The sequence below is a fragment of the Rhinoderma darwinii genome, chromosome 2, assembly GCF_050947455.1.
Source record: "Rhinoderma darwinii isolate aRhiDar2 chromosome 2, aRhiDar2.hap1, whole genome shotgun sequence".
In the NCBI taxonomy this organism is placed as follows: Eukaryota; Metazoa; Chordata; class Amphibia; order Anura; family Rhinodermatidae; genus Rhinoderma; species Rhinoderma darwinii.
The window spans coordinates 108,692,783-108,715,424 of record NC_134688.1 but is presented as its reverse complement, the minus strand read 5'-3'; the positions used below and the strand labels follow the sequence as shown (position 1 = coordinate 108,715,424).

At 40.9% G+C, this 22,642-nt stretch overlaps 1 protein-coding gene across 3 annotated transcripts in view; it reads right to left on the bottom strand.

Moving 5' to 3' along the window:
- GLS2 (glutaminase 2) overlaps positions 1-8,575 on the bottom strand; it is a 155,349-nt gene extending 146,774 nt beyond the window's left edge. For 2 of the 3 annotated variants that reach the window (XM_075852092.1, XM_075852093.1), the window contains exon 1: positions 7,951-8,575. In XM_075852092.1, coding sequence (XP_075708207.1) covers positions 7,951-8,102 — 152 coding nt within the window. In that variant the 5' untranslated portion in view covers positions 8,103-8,575. The remainder of the gene's footprint in view (positions 1-7,950) is intronic. The other variant, XM_075852094.1, reaches the window with a different exon arrangement.
- Positions 8,576-22,642: the final 14,067 nt, after the last annotated feature.

Below are 22,642 nucleotides of genomic sequence, written 5' to 3'. Positions count from 1 at the left end.
ACGCAACGTATTTCGGCCGCAAGTCCTGGAGGAACACACTGCAGGGAGCCGGGATCCTAGCATCATAGTTATGTACGACGCTAGGAGTCCCAGCCTCACTGCGGGGCAACTGTCCCGTACTGTAATCATGTTTTCAGTACGGGACAGTAGTTCCACGGAGAGGCAGGGACTCCTAGCGTCGTACATAACTATGATGCTAGGAGCCCGGCTCCCTGCAGTGTGTTCGTCCAGGACTTGCGGCCGAAATACGTTCTGTCCTTTACGGACCGAACATGCTCGTGTGAATCCAGCCTTACCGTTATAGCTTTACAATAAAGAACTTAATTGGTTATCACTAAGGCCTCATGCACACGACCGTAGCCGTGTGCACGGCCGTGATTTGCGGGCGGCCCGGCGGGACATGCACATGGCCACGTCATTGTTTTCAATGAGCCCGGACCGCAGAAGATGTCCGTAATAGGACATGCCCGTTCTTTCTGCGGTGCGGGTTCCCGGGCCATGCACGGACCGTAAAAACTACGGTCGTGAGCATGGCCCCATAGAAAAGAATGGGGCCGCAATTCTCCCGTGGATTTTCGGGGGAATTGCGGCCGCAAAAACACGTTCGTGTGCATGGGGCCTTACAAATCTACTGGTTTATTCACATTTATTTTTTATATGTTTCTCCCACTATAGTGAGTAGTATTTTAGCAACATTGCCATAAGTTACATTACCTACTGAACAGGTAATCAAAAAGGAAGACATTATATGGCTCAAGGCATTTTTACACAGCCTGAGTGGAATATTAACTCCCATTATAGACATAGCTGGGTGACCCTGGGATGACTTACAACATGCAGAATTTCTTACCTAGGTCATTTACAACCTGTGTCCTAAACATCTAGGCTCCGAGTAATGCCGTAGTATTTTTAAGTTCATAGACTTTACCAATTAGAAAATAAGGACAATAAGTGAAGCAAGTACTTTGCTAATTTTAAGTTACAGGATGTTGTATTATTCATTCATAGCTAAATGTTAAATTCTGCTGGTCTGCTGAGAACTGTGCATTGTGGGAGCTGATATGACAGTTAGGGTATGTGCACACGATATCGACAATTACGGCTGAAATTACGGAGCGGTTTTCAGGAGAAAACAGCTCCTGCATTTCAGACGTAATTGCTCGTACTTGCGTTTTGTGAGGCGTCAATTACGGCCGTAATTTGGATCTATTCTTCATTGAAGTCAATGAAAAACGGCTCAAATTACGTCGCAAGAAGTGTCCTGCACTTCTTTGACGACGCTGTCATTTTACGCGCCGTCTTTTGACAGCGACGCGTAAAATTACAGGTCATCGGCACATATTTGTCGTTGACGTATTTGAGCCGTGTTTTCAGGCGTAATTCGAGGCGTAAAACGCCTCGTTTACGCCTGAAAATAGGTTGTGTGAACCCAGCCTTACAGGAACTGTCTGATGTATTCAAAGGGGTTATCCCCAAAAAATATTATTTAAAAAGTGAAAGATCTTGTAAAAATAAATCATTTTGCAATATACTCTAAATGTATTAAAAAAAAATTCTTCTGTGAAGAATTAACTGACATTGGTATCAGTAGTAGCGCCCCCTAATTTTTAGTGTCCAATATTTGTGTCCATCTTCTACCTCAGGCAGTGGTGGACACGCACGCGCCTTTGTTATCCGTCCCCCTGCTCCAGCACTGCTCAGTGATCTCTCCTTGTGATGGGGACCATTAATTATACATATGCTTTTTTTTATACTTGGAGAAGAAGCAGAGCAATCACATTTGCAACCTCCTCTCCTGGCTATAAAGGATCGGCATGGCATGACTAACTTTTTTGGGCTCCCTGAGGAAGGGGGACTACAAAATGAAGCTTTGGCTTCAGAGACTGCAGGAAACTACTGGGAGCTAGAGTGTCAGGAGCCTCGCGTTAAATGGTGCTGCTGCACGCTCACAAGCCACCATTGGAGCTGGGGAAGAACTGGGGAACAAACTAAAGAAAAAAAAGGTGAATATTTCAGTTTAGAAATTATTTTTAGGTATTATTAGCATTAAATAGGTGTATCTTGTAGATGAGTGGAGTTTTTTTGTGCAAGGATTCGTTGGACAACCTCTTTTATTTTAGTTTAATTAATTCAATTTACATATATATATTTTTTAAATAAAGCTATTTATTTTTTATTTTTAAAAACGGTCCTGGGAGCAGCCATATTGAAGGCACACACTTCCTTTCTTCCATTGTCTGTATAGACAGAACAGCAAAGTGTGTGGTTTATGGAAGTTAAAATGACTGAAAGTCAATTGACAGAGAAATGTCATAGATTATTACTGTCCCCAGGAAGTGATAAAGTACAGCCTCCTCCCCAGAGAACAAGAAACGAAAGATGCATACAAGGCCTTTTCTGTGTAGTATATAGTGTTGCTGTGCAGCCTTATCTAGGCCTCTAGCAGTATAATAGAGCTGTATTATCTCACCCACCCCCTAATAATAATGATATTATTCTGATCATTCTGTCCAAGTCTATACAGCAAAGCTTACAAGTGAGCTACAGAAAAAACATGATTTAACAGCCTTTTGTGACTGCTCTAGTGGCCAGTGTGAAAACTAGAATACATCATGTTTTTTTATGTAGATAGTCTCATAAAAGAGAAAAAAAACTATACCACCAATTTTAAAAATAAATTATAAATAAAGCCTGATTTAAATAATGTTATTTTATGATTAATATTGCCCTTATATCACTGTTTCCAAGGGCAACCAGCAGAATTTCTAACGTAGCCATGGATATTACTTTAAAAAAAACACATTTCAACTCTCTTCGGTTAGAGGCCTCCATTGCAGATCCCATCATTTTTGGCAGACAAAACAGCACAGCATGCTGCACATTTTCATCTGACAAAACGACAGACACCATGACTGAAACCTGATGGAAACCCGTTACAGTCAACCGGTGTCTCCAGTTTTCGTTGTTCTGCTCCTATGCTGGAGCAGAACAATGGGAAAACCGAATGCAGATGTGAACGAAGCCTAAAGTGTACCTCCGATTATAAACAACTTTGCACAAATAAAGAGTACAAGTGAAGATAAGAAACTTTATAATATATCTTATTACATAAAAATTGCGTCTCCACATTTATCAGACTCTTTTTCTCCCCCTCTTCTGCTTCCTTAAAGGGAAGGTGTCACGAAAATGTTTTTTCTATATATAGTATTGTTTTTAGTATGATATTAAAATAAATTGTATTTATTTGTGTTCTTGTGTTGTACTTTTTACTTCTTTCTTACTTTTACTTCTCTATGGGGGCTGCCATTTTTTTTTCTTCTCTGTATGTGTCAATTAACGACACATACAGAGATGGAATACGGCACATACATCCCCATAGAGAATGCGAACGGGAGCCAGTCGATTCACTATAGCGTACGCCGTCTGTGTGGGAACGGCGCATGTGCCGCTCCCACAGAGTCCAAAAGGAAGGTCTTTGGCAGATCGAAATCCGGCGCCATTTTCATGTGGACCGGAAGCTGCGGCCGGACAGTAAGATGACGACTACCGGTCGCGGCTTCCAGCCATATGTTCAAGGCAGAGAAGACGCAAGGTATAGGAGTGGAGGCGGCAGGACCAGGTAAGATATGTTTGTGTATGTGATGTGTGTATTATGTTCATGTATGTTCATGTTATACTGTCTGATTACCACTGTATCTAATCCTCCTACACTGTGCATTCACTCATAAAATGGCGGCACACAGTGTAGGAGGTTTGAAGATTCAACCCCCTCCTTCTCCTGGCACTTGCCAGAATAAGGGAGGGGGGATTGTGTGAGGAGACTAGAGCGAGTGTGTCTACCCCAAATTTGCAGCAAAAAGCAATGAGGTTGATTTACCACATTGCCAATGCTGCAATTTTGGGAATTGCTCCCTCTAGTGACCAGCACATGGAAATGTTATAAATTAGAATCTAATTTATAATATTTCCTGAATTGTGAAAAAATTAAAAAAATTAAAACAATGTGTAATCACTTATATACTAACTGTTTAACTGGAAAAAAAAAATTCTAGCGACACATTCCCTTTAAACTTTTCACTCACTCAGAATTCACTCATAGAATCAGTAGAGTAGATAGGAGACAGAATCACTGCCTCACTGAGAGATCAGGTTGCAGCTGCCTATAAAAGTCTATGGAGAGGGGAGGGGGAGGAGGAAGCAGAAGCTAGTACAAAGCATATAGAGGAAATTCTGCTTCCCTATCTACCTCTCACAAATACGCATAAGCAGCAGCATAGAGGAGATTATACAGCAGCAAGGTGCAGTGAGCTGTGAATCCAGCATGGAGGTGACACAGTAAAACAGTTATTAGAAGCTGCAGCAACACTTCTGTGTGTCTGTCTGCCGCTCTTTCTCTCTGCTGCTGCTTCTGCCTCCCCTCTCCATAGACTTCGATAGGCATCTGTAACCTGATCTCTTATTAAAGCCGCTAATCCTCTCTGTTCTACAGATTGTATGAGTAAATTCTGGGAGAGCGAACTTTTGAGGAGGCAGGGGGTGTCTGATAAGTGGAGAATGATTTATATTTCTGTAATAAGAAATATTAAAATGTTTCTTATCTTAGTTTGTACTATTGAGTTGTAAAAAGTTATTTATAGTTGGAGAAGCACTAATATTGTTACACAATATAAACAAAGTTACTCGTTTATCTCACTATGTAGATTCAAACTATGAAATGTTGTTAAAAGAGGAAATACGCTTTAAGGTTCCAAATTCTGGGAGTTTCTAGGAATGATTACAGATTTGTGCTACATTTTTCTTTATCCACACTATAGCATCAGTCTTTTTTATTCCAGACACGGATGAAAGATGACAACAAGAAACGCTCACATTTCATCCCACAAATGTTCTTTTGTACTATTATTTGCTAGCACATGCCAGTGCAATAAAAATCAAAGAAGAATTTGGATAAAGATTCTATCTTAGATAACAGATGTTTGATGTATTTCGGATAGTTCCATTAACTTGTCAGAGTATACATTTAATTGATGATTTGCAAAACTAAGATGCTTAATATTATATTGTGTCCTTCAGAAACATATTTAACTTTTTTTGTGCCATTATCATTCTTGTAAAGAAAATAATCAATTAACTTGTCCAGAAACTATTCCTGTCATCCACTGTCAATATTGGTTTCTAGCAAATGTTGCTTTGGACAACACATATTTCTTAAAGAGGCTCTGTCACCAGATTTTGCAACCCCTATCTGCTATTGATATACACTAGAGACACAAAGGAGCATAATAGCCAATAATAAAGGAAAGAAACTTTATTGGACATATAGAAACATATATGGAGAATAAAAAGGTACAGAGCTGGACATGAAGACTCTGAATAATTTCACTGTAGCACAGCTAACAAGACTCTCTCTATAATACAGATAAAGGGTAGTATACAATACATAGACTCGGGTGGATGGACTGATGATATCATGAAGCAAGTCAATTTACATCAACACTGTGAAACAGCAATATAGTAGCTATGCTCGTAAAGGTAAATGTCATGAAAACAGCAAGTGTAAGACCTACAAGCAACGCAAACATCAGGAAAAAATACATAGACCATCAGTCATGTAAGAAAAGTAAGTGTGGGGACTGCAACCTAAGTAAGCCAAAAGTCCACCCACTCATACGATAACTTACCCATGGTAGACGATAACTTAGAGAGTCAGGCTAGCTGTGCTACAGTGAAATTATTCAGAGTCTTCATGTCCAGCTCTGTACCTTTTTATTCTCCATATATGTTTCTATATGTCCAATAAAGTTTCTTTCCTTTATTATTGGCTATTATGCTCCTTTGTGTCTCTAGTGTATATCAGTATAACATGGGAGTTGCCTCCTTTCTGTACCAGGGTAGTATGCTATACCGCAAGCATCTAGCCCTATACGTGCTGCATGAGTTGTTTTGTATATTCCCTATCTGCTATTGCAGCAGATAGGCGCTGCAATGTAGATTACAGTAACGTTTTTATTTTTAAAAAACGAGCATTTTTGGCCAAGTTATGGCCATTTTTGTATTTATGCAAATGAGGCTTGCAAAAGTACAACTGGGCGTGTTTAAAAGTACAACTGGGCGTGTATTATGTGCGTACATCGGGGCGTGTTTACTACTTTTACTAGCTGGGCGTTCTGATGAGAAGTATCATCCACTTCTCTTCAGAACGCCCAGCTTCTGGCAGTGCAGATCTGTGACGTCACTCACAGGTCCTGCATCGTGTCGGACGAGCGAGGACACATCGGCACCAGAGGCTACAGTTGATTCTGCAGCAGCATCAGCGTTTGCAGGTAAGTAGCTACATAGATTTACCTGCAAACGCCGATGCTGCTGCAGAATCATCTGTAGCCTCTGGTGCCGATGTGTCCTCGCTTGTCTGACACGATGCAGGACCTGGGGAAGTGACGTCACAGCGTGATCTCTCGAGAACACGGCTGTGTCTGCACTGCCAGAAGCTGGGCGTTCTGAAGAGAAGTGGATGATACTTCTCATCAGAACGCCCAGCTAGTAAAAGTAGTAAACACGCCCCGATGTACACACATAATACACGCCCAGTTGTACTTTTACTTTTCAACACGCCCAGTTGTACTTTTGCAAGCCTCATTTGCATAAATACAAAAATGGTCATAACTTGGCCAAAAATGCTCGTTTTTTAAAAATAAAAACGTTACTGTAATCTACATTGCAGCGCCTATCTGCTGCAATAGCAGATAGGGGTTGCAAAATCTGGTGACAGAGCCTCTTTAATAGAACTTACCTTTCAATCTAGAAAAACATTAAAAGGTTATTCCCATTTCAAAAGTGATGGCATATCCCTAGTATATGCCATCACTTTATGATAAGTGGGGGTTCAAGCTTTTGGGTCCCTACAGATCCTGATAATGAAGGGGCTGCAGCTCTGATTTCGTTTTCCTTGCACAGCGGGGTCCCGGCCACCTAGCTGTACAGTAAACTGCAGTTGGTGCTGCACAGCCAGAGCTCTGCGACTCATTTATCCTAGCGATATGCCATCACTTTATAAAATGGGAATACACAGTCAAACACAGATTATAATGCTAATATATGATGTAGCAGGTTTTCTCCATATTATCACTTGCCATTCAAAATATGTTCCAAATATTAAGAAAGTATGATTATGAATGTATGCTATAAAGTCCATACTATAAACATTTTTATATCATTCTCTCTTTAATGCATGGTTAATGGGGGTTTCCAACCATAGTTAGTGAAGGCATATCACTAGAATGTGCCATGATTTATTGAACAGGGTGGGTCTGACTGTTTAGGACCCTTATGATCCTTAGAATGAAGAAGCTGGAGCGCTAAGTACTGTGTATCCTTCACATTGTTTCCCTGCACAGTGGTTCTCCGGGCCACCTGCTGTGTAGGGAATTGCAGCAGAGCCTCATTCAATGGGGAACGCTGTTGTGCAAGGAATAAGTTGGAGAGACCTCTGTCCTGAATCGGCATGGGTTTCCGAGGGTCAGACTTCTACCAATCAGAATGTTATAGCATATTCTAGCATATGGTAGGAATACCCCTTTAATGTGTAGCAAAGTTAGGGAGCAACAAATCATGTATTGTAGTTTATTTAGTGGTTGTGATGGATGCAAACATTGAAAGTCCCACAGCCCTACTGAGACCCCAAAGACCCAAAGAGAAGACAGGACATTCTGAAGCCACACTACAGTAGTCAGGAGATGAAACTAACCTTTCTGACCTTAACTATAGATTGAATGAGTGATCTATTAAATGAAGGAAGCATAAGAATAAACAGAATAAATAGGAGAACAGGCCCTAATAAACTGAACGTAGCTCCCATTGAGCATGGAATAGGTTGAATTCCACATATTGGGTATTAACAAAAGTAAAAATACTAAATAATAAAAACCCACACATGCATATATTTCTACTTACATCTCTTTCTTTGGTTGGGATGCCCCATCAGATGTGCCAGACTTGTGTTCTCCAAAGTGACGGCGTGGGACATGCTTTTTCACAGCAGGGGAAGTAAACATCCATGGCAGAACTCTCAGGTTGCTCCTTATTCTCCATCTCAGAAAGAACATTGCTATCTGAACAAGTTACAGGTTCTTTTTCAGGTCCACAGACGATAGATGAGCAGAAAATGCCAAGATGAAGTTCCACCAAAATATCAAATATCCACTAAAAAGCCAAATGAACTGAGGTTCCCAGTGCCAAAAGTCCAGTCCGAATGATTCAGCTGCTTAGGAAAGTATCTGTGGGAAATGGTCACTCACAGAATCATCCCAGGGTAAAATATTCAAGGGAAACAGTGGCTGAAAGAACACAGCAATGTTAGCTAAGCTAGTGAGGATAGCCAACAGGGACTGGCGGAGAAGCCTGGGAGAAGATTGTTCAATTTACCAATGACAAGGAGAAATTTTCACAGCAGGACATTGCTCACAAGCCAGGGATCCTTTTCAGTAGCTTCTGCCCTTTTGACATATGTCATCACTTGTAGAGGAGCTGTGGCAGCACCCATGAGACACAGTCCCTGTAAGGAACCTCTGCTGCTACATTGTAGCTATTTCAAGATAAGTGACAAGCCTCCTGCACAGGCCTTTCCAGCACCCAATGAGAAGGCGTAGAGGTGGGACTCAGCAAGCAGAAGCTCATCCACAGGCTAGGGGGAGGAAATGGAAAGGGTTATCTTGTTTCTGAACCCACACACCCACAAGACCTGTTTTATCATTTGCTTGCACCACCGCTTCTGCCGAGAGCTTTCGTTCTGACTAAGCCCAGCACATTTTATCTCACCATAGGATGACACTTTAGTAGAGCTGCAGCTTGACTTCTGCTGTATCAAATCCACTATACTGAATACGAATATTTGTGACGCTGTTTATTATTGGAAATCATGTATTTTATATAATTCACAATAAGTGCCATCTGTCGCCTATATAACAAGTTTACATCACACCCATGAATCAGATAATCTGCAATGTAGCTGCGGTAGGTGAGATGTGAGCATATACAGTGAAGGAAATAAGTATTTGATCCCTTGCTGATTTTGTAAGTTTACCCACTGTCAAAGTCATGAACAGTCTAGAATTTTTAGGCTAGGTTAATTTTACCAGTGAGAGATAGATTATATAAAAAAAAAAAAAAAGAAAATCACATAGTCAAAATTATATATATTTATTTGCATTGTGCACAGAGAAATAAGTATTTGAACCCCTACCAACCATTAAGAGTTCAGCCTCCTCCAGACCAGTTACACGCTCCAAATCAACTTGGTGCCTGCATTAAAGACAGCTGTCTTAAATGGTCACCTGTATAAAAGACTCCTGTCCACAGACTCAATTAATCAGTCTGACTCTAACCTCTACAACATGGGCAAGACCAAAGAGCTTTCTAAGGATGTCAGGGACAAGATCATAGACTTGCACAAGGCTGGAATCGGCTACAAAACCATAAGTAAGATGCTGGGTGAGAAGGAGACAACTGTTGGTGCAATAGTAAGAAAATGGAAGACATACAAACTGACTGTCAATCGACATCTATCTGGGGCTCCATGCAAAATCTCACCTCGTGGGGTATCCTTGATCCTGAGAAAGGTGAGAGCTCAGCCGAAAACTACACGGGGGGAACTTGTTAATGATCTCAAGGCAGCTGGCACCATAGTCACCAAGAAAACCATTGGTAACACATTACGCCATAATGGATTAAAATCCTGCAGTGCCCGCAAGGTCCCCCTGCTCAAGAAGGCACATGTACAGGCCCGTCTGAAGTTTGCAAATGAACATCTGGATGATTCTGAGAGTGATTGGGAGAAGGTACTGTGGTCAGATGAGACTAAAATTGAGCTCTTTGGCATTAACTCAACTCGCCGTGTTTGGAGGAAGAGAAATGCTGCCTATGACCCAAAGAACACCGTCCCCACTGTCAATCATGGAGGTGGAAACATTATGTTTTGGGGGTGTTTCTCTGCTAACGGCACAGGATTACTTCACCGCATCAATGGGAGAATGGATGGAGCCATGTACCATCAAATCCTGAGTGACAACCTCCTTCTCTCCACAAGGACATTAAAAATGGCTCGTGGCTGGGTCTTCCAGCACGACAATGACCCAAAACATAAAGCCAAGGCAACAAAGGAGTGGCTCAAAAAGAAGCACATTAAGGTCATGGAGTGGCCTAGCCAGTCTCCAGACCTTAATCCCATCGAAAACTTATGGAGGGAGCTGAAGATCCGAGTTGCCAAGCGAGAGCCTCAAAATCTTAATGATTTACAGATGATCTGCAAAGAGGAGTGGGCCAAAATTCCATCTACATGTGTGCAAACCACATCATCAACTACAAAAAAAGTCTGACTGCTGTGCTTGCCAACAAGGGTTTTGCCACCAAGTACTAAGTCTTGTTTGCCAAAGGGATCAAATACTTATTTCTCTGTGCACAATGCAAATAAATATATATAATTTTGACAATGTGATTTTCTGTATTTTTTTTAAATATAATCTATCTCTCACTGGTAAAATTAACCTAGCCTAAAAATTCTAGACTGTTCATGTCTTTGACAGTGGGCAAACTTACAAAATCAGCAAGGGATCAAATACTTATTTCCTTCACTGTATGTGTCTAATAATAGGGGATGCAAATATTACACTTCTTATCACAAGGGGTTAATGTAGCAAAAAAAAGAGATGTACATAGCTTTTATTATATCTTATATTTCTCCTATGTTGAGGATTGTTGTCTGGTTTCCCTTACAGCACCACATGCAGCAAACACATCGCAACAGCATTGTATGACTTTTTTTGCAGGAATTCACACACTGTTAGTCATTTTTTTAGTAACGATATATATATATATATATATATATATATATATATACTAGTCCTTCTCAATGAATTAGAATATCATCAAAAAGTTAATTTATTTCAGTAATTCAATTAAAAAAGTGAAACTCCTATATTATATAGATTCATTACACACAGCTACATCGACTTACCTGCTAACGCCGATGCTGCTGCAGAATCAACTGAAGCCTCTGGTGCCGGTGTCCTCGCTCGTCTGACACGATGCAGGACCTGTGAGTGACGTCACAGCGTGATCTCTCGAGAACACGCTGTGTCTGCACTGCCAGAAGCTGGGCGTTCTGAAGAGAAGTAGATGATACTTCTCATCAGAGCGCCCAGCTAGTAAAAGTATTAAAAACGCCCCGATGTACGCACCTAATACACGCCCACTTGGACTTTTACTTTTAAACACACCCACTTGGACTTTTGCAAGCCTCATTTGCATAACTACAAAAATGGTCATAACTTGGCCAAAAATGCTCGTTTTTTAAAAATAAAAACGTTACTGTAATCTACATTGCAGCGCCTATCTGCTGCAATAGCAGATAGGGGTTGCAAAATCTGGTGACAGAGCCTCTTTAATGTTGATGATTATGGGAACAGTTAATGAAAACCACAAATTTAGTATCTCCGAAAATTAGAATATTATATAAAACCAATTAAAAAAATTATCTTTAATACTGAAATGTTGGCCTAGAGAAAAGTATGTACAGTATAGGCCATCAATACTTGGTCGGGGCTTCTTTCACATTAATTACTGCGTCAATCCTGCGTGGCATGGAGGCAATCAGCCTGTGGCACTGCTGAGGTGTTATCAATGCGGCGTCGCATGGAGGCGATCAGCCTGTGGCACTGCTGAGGTGTTATGGAAGCCCAGGTTGCTTTGATAGCCGCCTTCAGCTCGTCTGCATTGTTGGGTCTGGTGTCTCATCTTCTTCTTGACAATACCCCATAGTAGGCCAACATTTCGGTATTAAAACTCATTTTGGAAATTGGGCTTATTTAATCTTCAAATTTTCTGAGACACAAAATTTTGGGTTTTCATTAGCACTTAGGCATACTCATCAACATTAAAAGAAAAAATAATAAATCTGTAGAATATATGAGTTTCAGTTTTTGAATTGAATTACTGATATAAATTAACTTTTTGATGACATTCTAGTTCATTGAGAAGGACTAGTATATACTAATATACACCTCATCTCTCAGCGCTGCCATAGAAATACATCTCTGCTCCCCCAGCTGTACAGTCGGCCTCCTTGGATGACCAGAGCCATTAGCTTGTATGTGAGGTGTTCTGTGATGAGCTGTTGGATAGCAAGGGGCTAAATATGTATTCTTGCACAGGGGCCACTGTTGTCTGTGTTCACCCCTGAACAGGGTCAAGTACTAGAGCAACATTGATTTTCTTCATAGCTTTTGTTGACATCCTGCTGCTTTTGTGCTTTTCATGCTTTTGTTACAGTGGAAATACTGTTAATTATTTACTACGGCACCATATTGCAAGTCTGGGACACCAGGTAACCTTTAATCCACAACACCTCTAGCTACTCACAATGTTCTACTCATGACGGTACAACGGCGACAAGGGACCACACAAACACCCTCCTATCTAATAAATATACAACGACACAATTAAAATTGGAAGGTGCTTGTCACAGGTTTATTAGATGTTTTCTTTTACAGAACCTGAGAATATATAAAAAACAAGTATAAACATATCATAAACATAATTAACATATTAACCCCTTCCCTCTTTAGCCACTTTTGACCTTCCTGACAGAGCCTCATTTTTCAAATCTGACATGTGTCACTTTATGTGGTAATAACTCCGGAATGCTTTCACCTATCCAAGCGATTTTGAGATTGTTTTCTCGTGACACATTGGACTTTATGTTACTGGCAAAATTTGCTCGATATGTTCAGTATTTAATTGTGAAAAACACCAAAAATTAGCGAAAAATTGCAAAAATTAGCATTTTTCTCAATTTAAATATATCTGCTTGTAAGACAGGCAGTTATACCACACAAAATTGTTGCTAATTAACATCACCCATATGTCTACTTTAGATTGGCATCGTTTTTTGAACATCCTTTTATTTTTCTATGACCTCACAAGGCTTAGAACTTTAGCAGCAATTTCTCACATTTTCAAGAAAATTTCAAAAGGCTATTTTTACAGGGGCCAGTTCAGTTGTGAAGTGGTTTTGAGGGCCTTATATATTAGAAACCCCCAAAAAGTCACCCCATTTTAAAAACTTCACCCCTCAAAGTATTCAAAACAGCATTTAGAAAATGTCTTAACCCTTTACACATTTCACAGGAATTAAAGCAAAGTAGAGGTGAAATTTACACATTTCATATTTTTCTGCAGAAATAAATTTTTAATAAATTTTTTTTTATAACACAGAAGTTTTTACCAGAGAAATGCAACTCAATATTTGTTGCCCAGTTTCTGCAGTTTTAGGAAATATCCCACATGTGGCCGTAGCGTGCTACTGGAATGAAGCACCGGCCTCAGAAGCAAAGGAGCACCTAGTGGATTTTGGGGCCTTATTTTTGTTAGAATATATTTTAGGCACCATGTCAGGTTTGAAGGGCTCTTGCAGTGACAAAACAGTAAAAATCCCCCAAAAGTGACCCCATCTGGGAAACTAGACACCTCAAGGAAATTATCTAGGGGTGTAGTGAGCATTTTGACCGCACAGGTTTTTTACAGAAATTATTGGAAGTAGGCCGTGAAAATGAAAATCAACATTTCTTCAAAGAAAATGTAGGTTTAGCGATTTTTTTTCTCATTTCCACAAGGACTAAAGGAGAAAAAGCACCACAGAATTTGTAAAGCAATTTCTCCAGAGTAAAACAATACCCCACATGTGGTAATAAACGGCTGTTTGGACACACGGCAGGGCTTAGAAGGGAAAGAGCACTATTTGGCTTTTTGAGATCACATTTAGCAGGAATGATTTGCGGAGGCCAGGTCACATTTGCAAAGCCCCTGAGGGGACAAAACAATGAAAACGCCCAAAAAGGGACTCCATTTAGGAAACTACACCTCTTGAGGAATTCATCTAGGGGTGTAGTGAGCATTTTGACCCCACAGATGTTTCATAGAATTTATTAGAATTAGGCAGTGAAAATAAAAACAGTCCTTTTTCTTCAATAAGACGTAGCTTTAGCGCAAATTTTTTCATTTTCTCAACAAATAAAGGAAAAAAAGAACCCAACATTTGTAAAGCAATTTCTCCCGAGTACGGCAATACCCCATATGTGGTCATAAACTGCTGTTTGGGCAAACGGCAGGGCTCAGAAGGGAAGGACCGCCATTTGGAGTGCAGATTTTGCTGGATTGGTTTCTGGGCGCCTGTGGGCCCAAAACAGTGGAAACCCCCCAGAAGTGACCCCATTTTGGAAACTACACCCCTCAATGCATTTACCAAGAGGTGTAGTAAGCATTTTAACCCTGCAGGTGTTTTGTAGAAATTAGTGTTCACTTGATGTTGCAGAGTGAAAATGGGATTTTTTTCCATAGATATGCCAATATGTGGTGCCCGGCTTGTGCCACCATAACAAGACAGCTCTCTAATTATTATGCGGTGTTTCCCGGTTTTAGAAACACCCTACATGTGGCCCTAATCTTTTGTCTGGACATATGACAGGGCTCAGAAGTGAAGAGTACCATGCGGAGTGGAGGCCTAATTTGGCGATTTACAAAGTATTGGTTCACAACTGCAGAGGCTCAGATGTGAAATAATAAAAAGAAACCCCTGATAAGTGACCCCCACTATGGAAACTGCACCCCTCAAGGCATTTATTAAGGGGTGTAGTGAGCATTTTCACCCCACAGGTCTTTTCCATAAATGAATGCGCTGCGGATGGTGCAAATTAAAAATTTATATTTTCCCTAGATATGCCATTCAGTGGCAAATATGTCATGCCCAGCTTATGACGCTGGTGACACACACCCCAAAAATTGTTAAAAGGGTTCTCCCGGGTATGACAATGCCATATATTTTGAAGGAAACTGCTGTTTGGGGACGCTGTAGGGTTCAGAGCCGTGGGAGCACCATTTGGCTTTTGGAGAGCGGATTTTGCTTGGTACTATATTTGTTTGAGTATTGCTGGTGTTTTATAATGTGGGGGTACATGTAAGCGGGGCGGAGTATATAAGGGGCATAGTCAGATGGTATAAAAAAAAATAAAAAATCCATAGATGTGTGTTACGCTGTGAAGCAATCCTTTCCGCACAGGCCAGTGTCGCACTGATAAATGGTGTCATTTCTTATCCCCCTTTTGGTCCACACTCCGCACCTTTTGTAGTTTGGGGAATTTTGCTGGGAAATTGTTGTCCTGGTATAATACGGGCACCGTCGCTTCCAGCGGATATGTTTGGGCCCTCCCTTTCCTGGTTCCCTAATTTTAGGTCCTTGATAAATCGCCTCTTGAAACAGAAGAAATGTTCCCCTCGGGCACAACTGCATATTTTTTTATTTCCTGACTTATTGGAGCCATAACTAATTTTATTTTTCATAGACGTAGCGGTATGAGGGCTGGTTTGTTGCGGGACGAGCTGTAGTTATTATTGGTACCATTTTGGGGTACATGTGACTTTTTGATCACCTTTTATCCTATTTTTGGGATGCCAGGTAAACCAAAAAACGCAATTCTGGCACAGCTTTTTTCGTTTTTTTTATACAGCGTTCACCATGCGTTATAAATTACATGTTAACTTTATTCTGTGGGTCAGTACGATTCTGGCGATACCTATTAGCACTTTTTTATGTTTTACAACTTTTTGCACAATAAAATTACTTTTGTAAAAAGAATGTATTTTTTCTGTCGCCAAGTTGTGAGAACCATAACTTTTTAATTCTTTTGTCGACGGAGCTGTATGAGGGCTTGTTTTTTGCGGGACGAGCTATAGTTTTTATAGGCACCATTTTTGGATATGTGCGACTTTTTGATCACTTTTTATTCTAATATTTGTAGGGCAAAGTGACCAAAAAACAGAAACTCTGGTAAAGTTTTTTACGGTTTTTTCTTTACGCTGTTCACCGCGTGCAATAAATAATATAATATTTTGATACCTCAGGTCGTTACGGTCGTGGCGATACCAAATACATATGGTTTATTATTATTTTTCAATAATAAAGGACTTGATAAGAGTAAAAGGGGGATTGTGTTTTATTTGATTACTTGAAACTTTTATTGTTTTCAAACTTTTATTTTTTGCACTTTTTTTTACACTTTATACTTTTTTTACACTTTTTCTCAAGTCCCACTAGGGAACTTGAAGGTCCAACGGTCAGATATTTTTTTTTCTAATACATTGCACTACCTATGTAGTGCAATGTATTAGATCTGTCAGTCATTCACTGACAGCAAGCCAATTAGGCTTCGCCTCCCGGCGGGGCCTAAATCGGCTTCCGTAATGGCAGAGCAGGAGACCATTGTGTCTCCTGTTGCCATAACAGCAGTCGCCAGTCCTGATTGCCTGTCAGGGCTGGCGATCTGCTAGTAACCGCTACGATGAAGCAATCGCTTTCGATTGCTGCATCGAAGGGGTTAATGGCAGGGATCGGAGCTAGCTCCGGTTCCTGACGTTACAGGTGGATGTCAGCTGAACAGTACAGCTGACATCCACAGCTGATGACGCCGGATCAGCTCCTAACCCGGCGCCATCTTGCCGGCAGCTACGGAAGCCGATCAGGCTCCGCCGCCGGGCGGATCTTGACTGGCTTCGGTGCTAGGCAGACCGGGAGGCCAGTATTAGGCCTCCGGTTGCCATTGCAGCCACCGGAACCCCGGCAATTTCATTGCTGGGGCTCAGATGAGCTGCAAACACCTTAAGTGCAGCGATCGCGTTTGAGCGCTGCACTTAAGGGGTTAATGGCGGGGATCTAAGCTAATTTCGGTCCCCGCCGTTACAGTCGGATGTCAGCTGTAAGATACAGCTGAGATCCGACGATGATGGCACCGACTCAGCTTCTGAGCCGGTGCCAAACATTTGACGTAAATGTACGGCATTTTGCGGGAAGTCAATGCTTTCCATGACGTACATTTACGTCAAATGTCGGGAAGGGGTTAACATTATGTGGCTAAGTCCTTGACAACCTCCAAAACATAAATAAAGCAATACCCTTAACCCCTTCAGGACTGAGCCTGTTTTAGCCTTCAGAACGAAGCCAATTTTTCAAATCTGACGTGTCACTTTATGTGGTAATAATTCCGGAATGCTTTTACCTATCCAAGCGATTCTGAGATTGTTTTCTCGTGACATATTGTACTTTATGTTAGTGAAAAAATTTGGTTGATAAATTCAATATTTATTTGTAAATAACACCAAGATTTGGAGAAAATTTGCAAAAATTTGCATTTTTCTAAATTTAAATGTATCTGCTTGTAAAACAGATAGTAATACCACACAAAATAGTTACTAGTTAACATTTCCCATATGTCTACTTTAGTTTGGCATCGTTTTTTGAACATTCTTTTATTTTTCTAGGACGTTACAAGACTTAGAAATTTAGCAGCGATTTCTCATATTTTCAAGAAAATGTCAAAAGGCGATTTTTACAAGGACCAGTTCAGTTCTGAAGTGGCTTTGAGGGCCTTATATATTAGAAAGTCCCCAGAAGTCACCCCATTTTGAAAACTGCACCACTCAAAGTATTCAAAACAGCATTCAGAAAGTGTATTAACCCTTTAGGTGTTTCACAGGAATTAAAGCAATGTAGAGGTGAAAGTTACAAATTTCATTTTTTTTTTACTAAATTCATTTGTAATACATTTTTTTCTATACCACAGAAGGTTTTACCCGAGAAATGTAACTTATTATTTATTGCCCAGATTCTGCAGTTTTTATAAATTCCCCTACATGTGGCCATAGTGCGCTAATTTACTGAAATACAGGCCTCAGAAGCAAAGGAGCACCTAGTGGATTTTGGGGTATATTTTAGGTACCATGTCAGGTTTGAAGAGGTCTTGTGGGGCCAAAACAATAAAGACCCCCAAAAGTGACATCATTTTGGAAACTACACCTCTCAGGGAATTTAACTAGGGGTATAGTTAGCATTTTGAAACAACAGTTTTTTGCTAAATTTATTTGAATTTGTTTGTGAAGATGAAAATCTACTTTTTTTATGAAAAAACTTAGACATTTTTAATTTTTTCAAGGAATAAAAGAGAAAAAACACCCCAACATATGTAAAGCAGTTTCTCCTGATTATAGCAATACCCCATATGTGGTAATAAACTGCTGTTTGGACCCACAGCAGAACTCAGAAGGGAAGGAGCACCATTTGGATTTTGAAATTCTGATTTTGATGGAATAGTTTTCAGTGCCATGTCGCGTTTGAAATGCACTGGAGGGAACAAAATAGTGGAAACCCCCGGAAAGTAACCCCATTTTGGAAACTACACTCATCAAGGAATTTTTCTAGGGGTAAAGTTAGCATTTTGACCCCACGGTTGTTTTGCTGAATTCATTGGAATTATTCTGTAAAGGTAAAAATTGACTTTTTTTCTGAAAAAAGGTAGCCATTTTTAATTTTTACAAGGAATAAAGGAGAAAAAGTACCCCAACATTTGTAAAACAATTTCTCCCGATTACAGAAATATGCCATATGTGGTAATAAACTGCTGTTTGGACCCACAGCAAGGCTTAGAAGGGAAGGAGCGCTATTTGGCTTTTGGAGCTCAAATTTAGCTGAAATGGTTTTTGGGTGCCATGTCGCATTTGCAAAGCCCCTGAGAGGCCAAAACAGTGGAAACCCCCCAAAAGTGGAAATTACACCACTTAAAGAATCTATCTAGGGATATAGTGGGCATTTAGACCCCACAAGTCTTTTGCAGGATTTATTAGAATTAGGCCGTGAAAATGAATATCGACATTTCTTCCACTAAAATGTTGCGTTTTTTCAATTTCACAAATGATAAAGGGGGAAAAAGCTGCCCAACATTTGTAAAGCAATTTTTCCCGAGTACGGCAATACCCCACGTGTGGTCATAAATGGTTTTTCATTAGAAAGTAATTAACCCTTTCTGGACTGATCCATTTTTTTCTTTTCCTTTTTAGTTTTTTCCTCCCCGCGTTCCAAGAGCCACAACTTTTTTATTTTTCAGTCAATAGAGCGGTGTGAGGGCTTATTTATTGAGGGACGAGCGGTCGTTTTTATTGGTACCATTTTTTGGCACATACAACTTTTTGAGCACTTTTTATTACAGTTTTAGGTAGAGCCAAGGTGACCAAAAAAACAACGATTTTGCAGTTTTAAATTCTTTATTTTTCACATGAGACGCACAATACATCACCCCCCACACTAAGACATGCTATGTCTTGGTGCACGAAGGGGTTAATGCGCAGCGCATGGTGCGGAGTGAAAATTAACATTTTTCACTCATATGCCATTTTAGTGCACTATATGTTATGCCCAGTTTGTGCCACTGAAGACAAATACCTCATAAAATATTAACCGGGTTCTCCCGGGTATGGCGATGCCATATCTGTGGACGTAAATTGGTGTTTAGGCACGCTGCAGGGCTCAGAAGGGAGGGACGCCATTTGGCTTTTGGGGCGCAGATGTAGCTTGGTAGTTGTTCTGTTTGGGGTTTATAGTGGCAAATGCATGTTGGGGGCTGCCGATCCGCTGTAAACCTCTTCAATCTGGTGATCGCAATCGACCACCGCATCGAAGGGGTTAATTGCCGGTTTCAGCGGCGACAGGCCGCTGATCGGCAACGGGGAGAGCAGGGCAGACACCCTGCACAGTTAACCGCCGCTGCAATGTAGCGCCGCGCGGCGGTTAACTGTTAAAGCGCGGACGTAACTGCACGCCCAGGTGCGCGAAGTTACTGCTCACCTGGACGTGCATTTACGCCAAGGTGCGGGAAGGGGTTAAACCACTAGCCGTGACCATATAAGCTACAGTGGCGTCACCACGGGTATGCTAAAGCACCACGCTTCCCAGGGTCCGCCCCTTAGAGAAGCCCAAATCCATCGCTTTAAAATAAAACCAATATATTGTGTCAAAGACAGCAATATATAAAAACATATATAGCTTTGCCAAGGACCCGCCTACACCAAGAACCAAAGCAAAACCAATAGTCCAGAATCTGCAAAACAAATGCATATACAGATTAACCCCTTAATGACCGGGCCATTTTGCACGTTAATGACCAAGGATTATTTTTTGCTTTTTCATGGTTGCATTCCAAGAGTAGTAACTTTTTTTTTATTCCGTCGACATAGCTGTATAAGGGCTTGTTTTTTGCGGGACGAGTTGTATTTTGTAATTGTACCATTTTTAGATGCTTATAATATATTGATTAACTTTTATTAACTTTATTTTAGGAGAGTATTGAAAATAAGCAGCTATTCCAGCATTGATTTTCACGTTATAAATTTACGCCGTTTACTATGCAGCGTAAATAACATGTTCACTTTATTCTATGGGTCGGCACGATTACGGGGATACCAAATATGTAAAGGTTTTATATGTTTTCCTACGTTTGCACAATAAAAAGCCTTTTAGAAAAAAATTACTTGTTTTTGCATCGCCGCATTCCAAGAGACGTAACGTTTTTATTTTTCCGTCAATGTGTCCGTATGGGGGCTTGATTTTTGCGGGCCAATGTGTAGTTTTCAATAGTGCTATTTTGGGGTACATAGGACTTCTAGATTTTATTTAATTTTTTGTGGGGGGAATGGGAGAAAAGAGAGAATTTTGCCGGTTTTTTGCGTTTTTTTTGGACGCCGTTCATCCGGCGGTTTAATTAATGTGTTCATGTTATTGTTCAAGTCGTTACGATCGTGGGGATACCATATATGTGTATGTGTGATTTGTTTTGACACTTTTACAAAATAAAACCACTTTTTGGACAAAAAAAGTCGTTTTATTTGATTTTCACTGTAATTATTATTTTATTTTTTTCACCAACTTTATTTAACTGATTGACATTTTTTTTTTTAGTCCCACCAGGGGACTTCACTATGCGATGTGCCGATCGCATATATAATGCTTTGGTATACTTAGTATACCAAAGCATTATTGCCTGTCTGTAAAACTGACAGGCAATCTGTTAGGTCATGCCTCCGGCATCGCCTAAGGCTGGGTTCACACGACCACATTAACGTCCGTAATGGATGGACGTATTTCGGCCGGAAGTCCCAGACCGAACTCAGTGCAGGGAGCCGGGCTCCTAGCATCATAGTTATGTACGATGCTAGGAGTCCCTGCCTCTCTGCAGGACAACTGTCCCGTACTGTAATCATGTTTTCAGTACGGGACAGTAGTTCCACGGAGAGGCAGGGACTCCTAGCATCGTACATAACTATGATGCTAGGAGCCCGGCTCCCTGCACTGAGTTCGGTCCGGGACGTTAATGTGGTCGTGTGAACCCAGCCTAACAGGCAGATGCTGAAGGCAAACCTGGGGGTCTTTGTTAGACCCCCCGCTGCCATGGAAACCCGACGGCGACCCGCGATTTGTTTGCGGGGGCGCCGATGGGGTGACAGAGGGAGCTCCCTCCCTCTGTCAAACACATTAGATGCCGCTGTCACGATTGACAGCGGCATTTAATGGGTTAAACTGCCGGAGCCAGGCTGTGTATAACAGCCGTGCTCCTGCCGCTGATCGCGTGCGTACAGTCTCAGTACCCGCGCCATCACAGGACGGAACTAGCAGCGAACTAGCAGCTGCAGAGGACGGATATATCCGTCCTTCGGCGTTAAGAGGTTAAATACATTTTTCAAGCCATAGAATGGCTTCCCTGCTTATCCCACTATATATACATCCCCTTAACTCCACCCCCAATGCTCACAACCCCTAGCACAATTCCTAACTCAAACCCACCCACCAACCTATAATTAAAATAGCCCTCTAGTTGACCCCTTGCAGGCCCAGACCCGTCATGACCGCCCTCTGCCCAGCTCTGCTTAGCTCTGCGCTCACATTTCAAACTCAATGTCACTTTATAAGGCCTCATGCACACGACCGTAATTTTTATCCGCAATTACGGCCTATTCATTTCTATGGGCCACGGACACCTTCCCATATATTTAGGGATAAGTGTCCGGGCAAAAGAAATGATTCGCAAAAAATAGGACCGTGCTCCTTTATTTTATTTTATTTTTGTAAATTCTTTATTTAACTATTTTCCAATTCAAGAGCATAATAATCAGGGGCACAGAAAGAAAAGGGGGGGGGGGCAACAATAATAATAACATATGCCAGATAGAGGACACGCAGGTCTAAAATATTGCATCAAACAACGAACAGAGTGCGGAAGAAAAATAAAAAAGCTCCTATACTTTTCAATGTGAGCACGGCCCGCAAATGCGGGTGACAGTCCGCGGTTCGTACACACGGCTATGGCTGTGTGCATGGGGCTTAAGAAACCTGGTGTTTATGGGTAGATTTCAGGAAGTCTGTAAACCTGGATGGTAAAAAAAAACAACTAAAAAAAAAACGGAATTCTGGCATCTCCTTAAATTATGAAATCTTTCATATTTCATTAAAGTTATTGCCGATGTGTTGAAATGTTATTTATGTCGAAAACTACTTAAAAATGTATTAATATTTTCATAAGACGCATCAATTTACGAGACAGCAAAAATAGCACAAATTGCACCAAATGTATTAAAATGGCGCACAAAGCATGATAAATTTGGCCCCACTCGCTAGGCATGTTTTTTTCTTCATGTCAGACATACATCTACACCAATATTATACTAAGAAACAACGCATGCAGTCATAAATGTGCCGCTTTGTATGACTTCTCAGCCA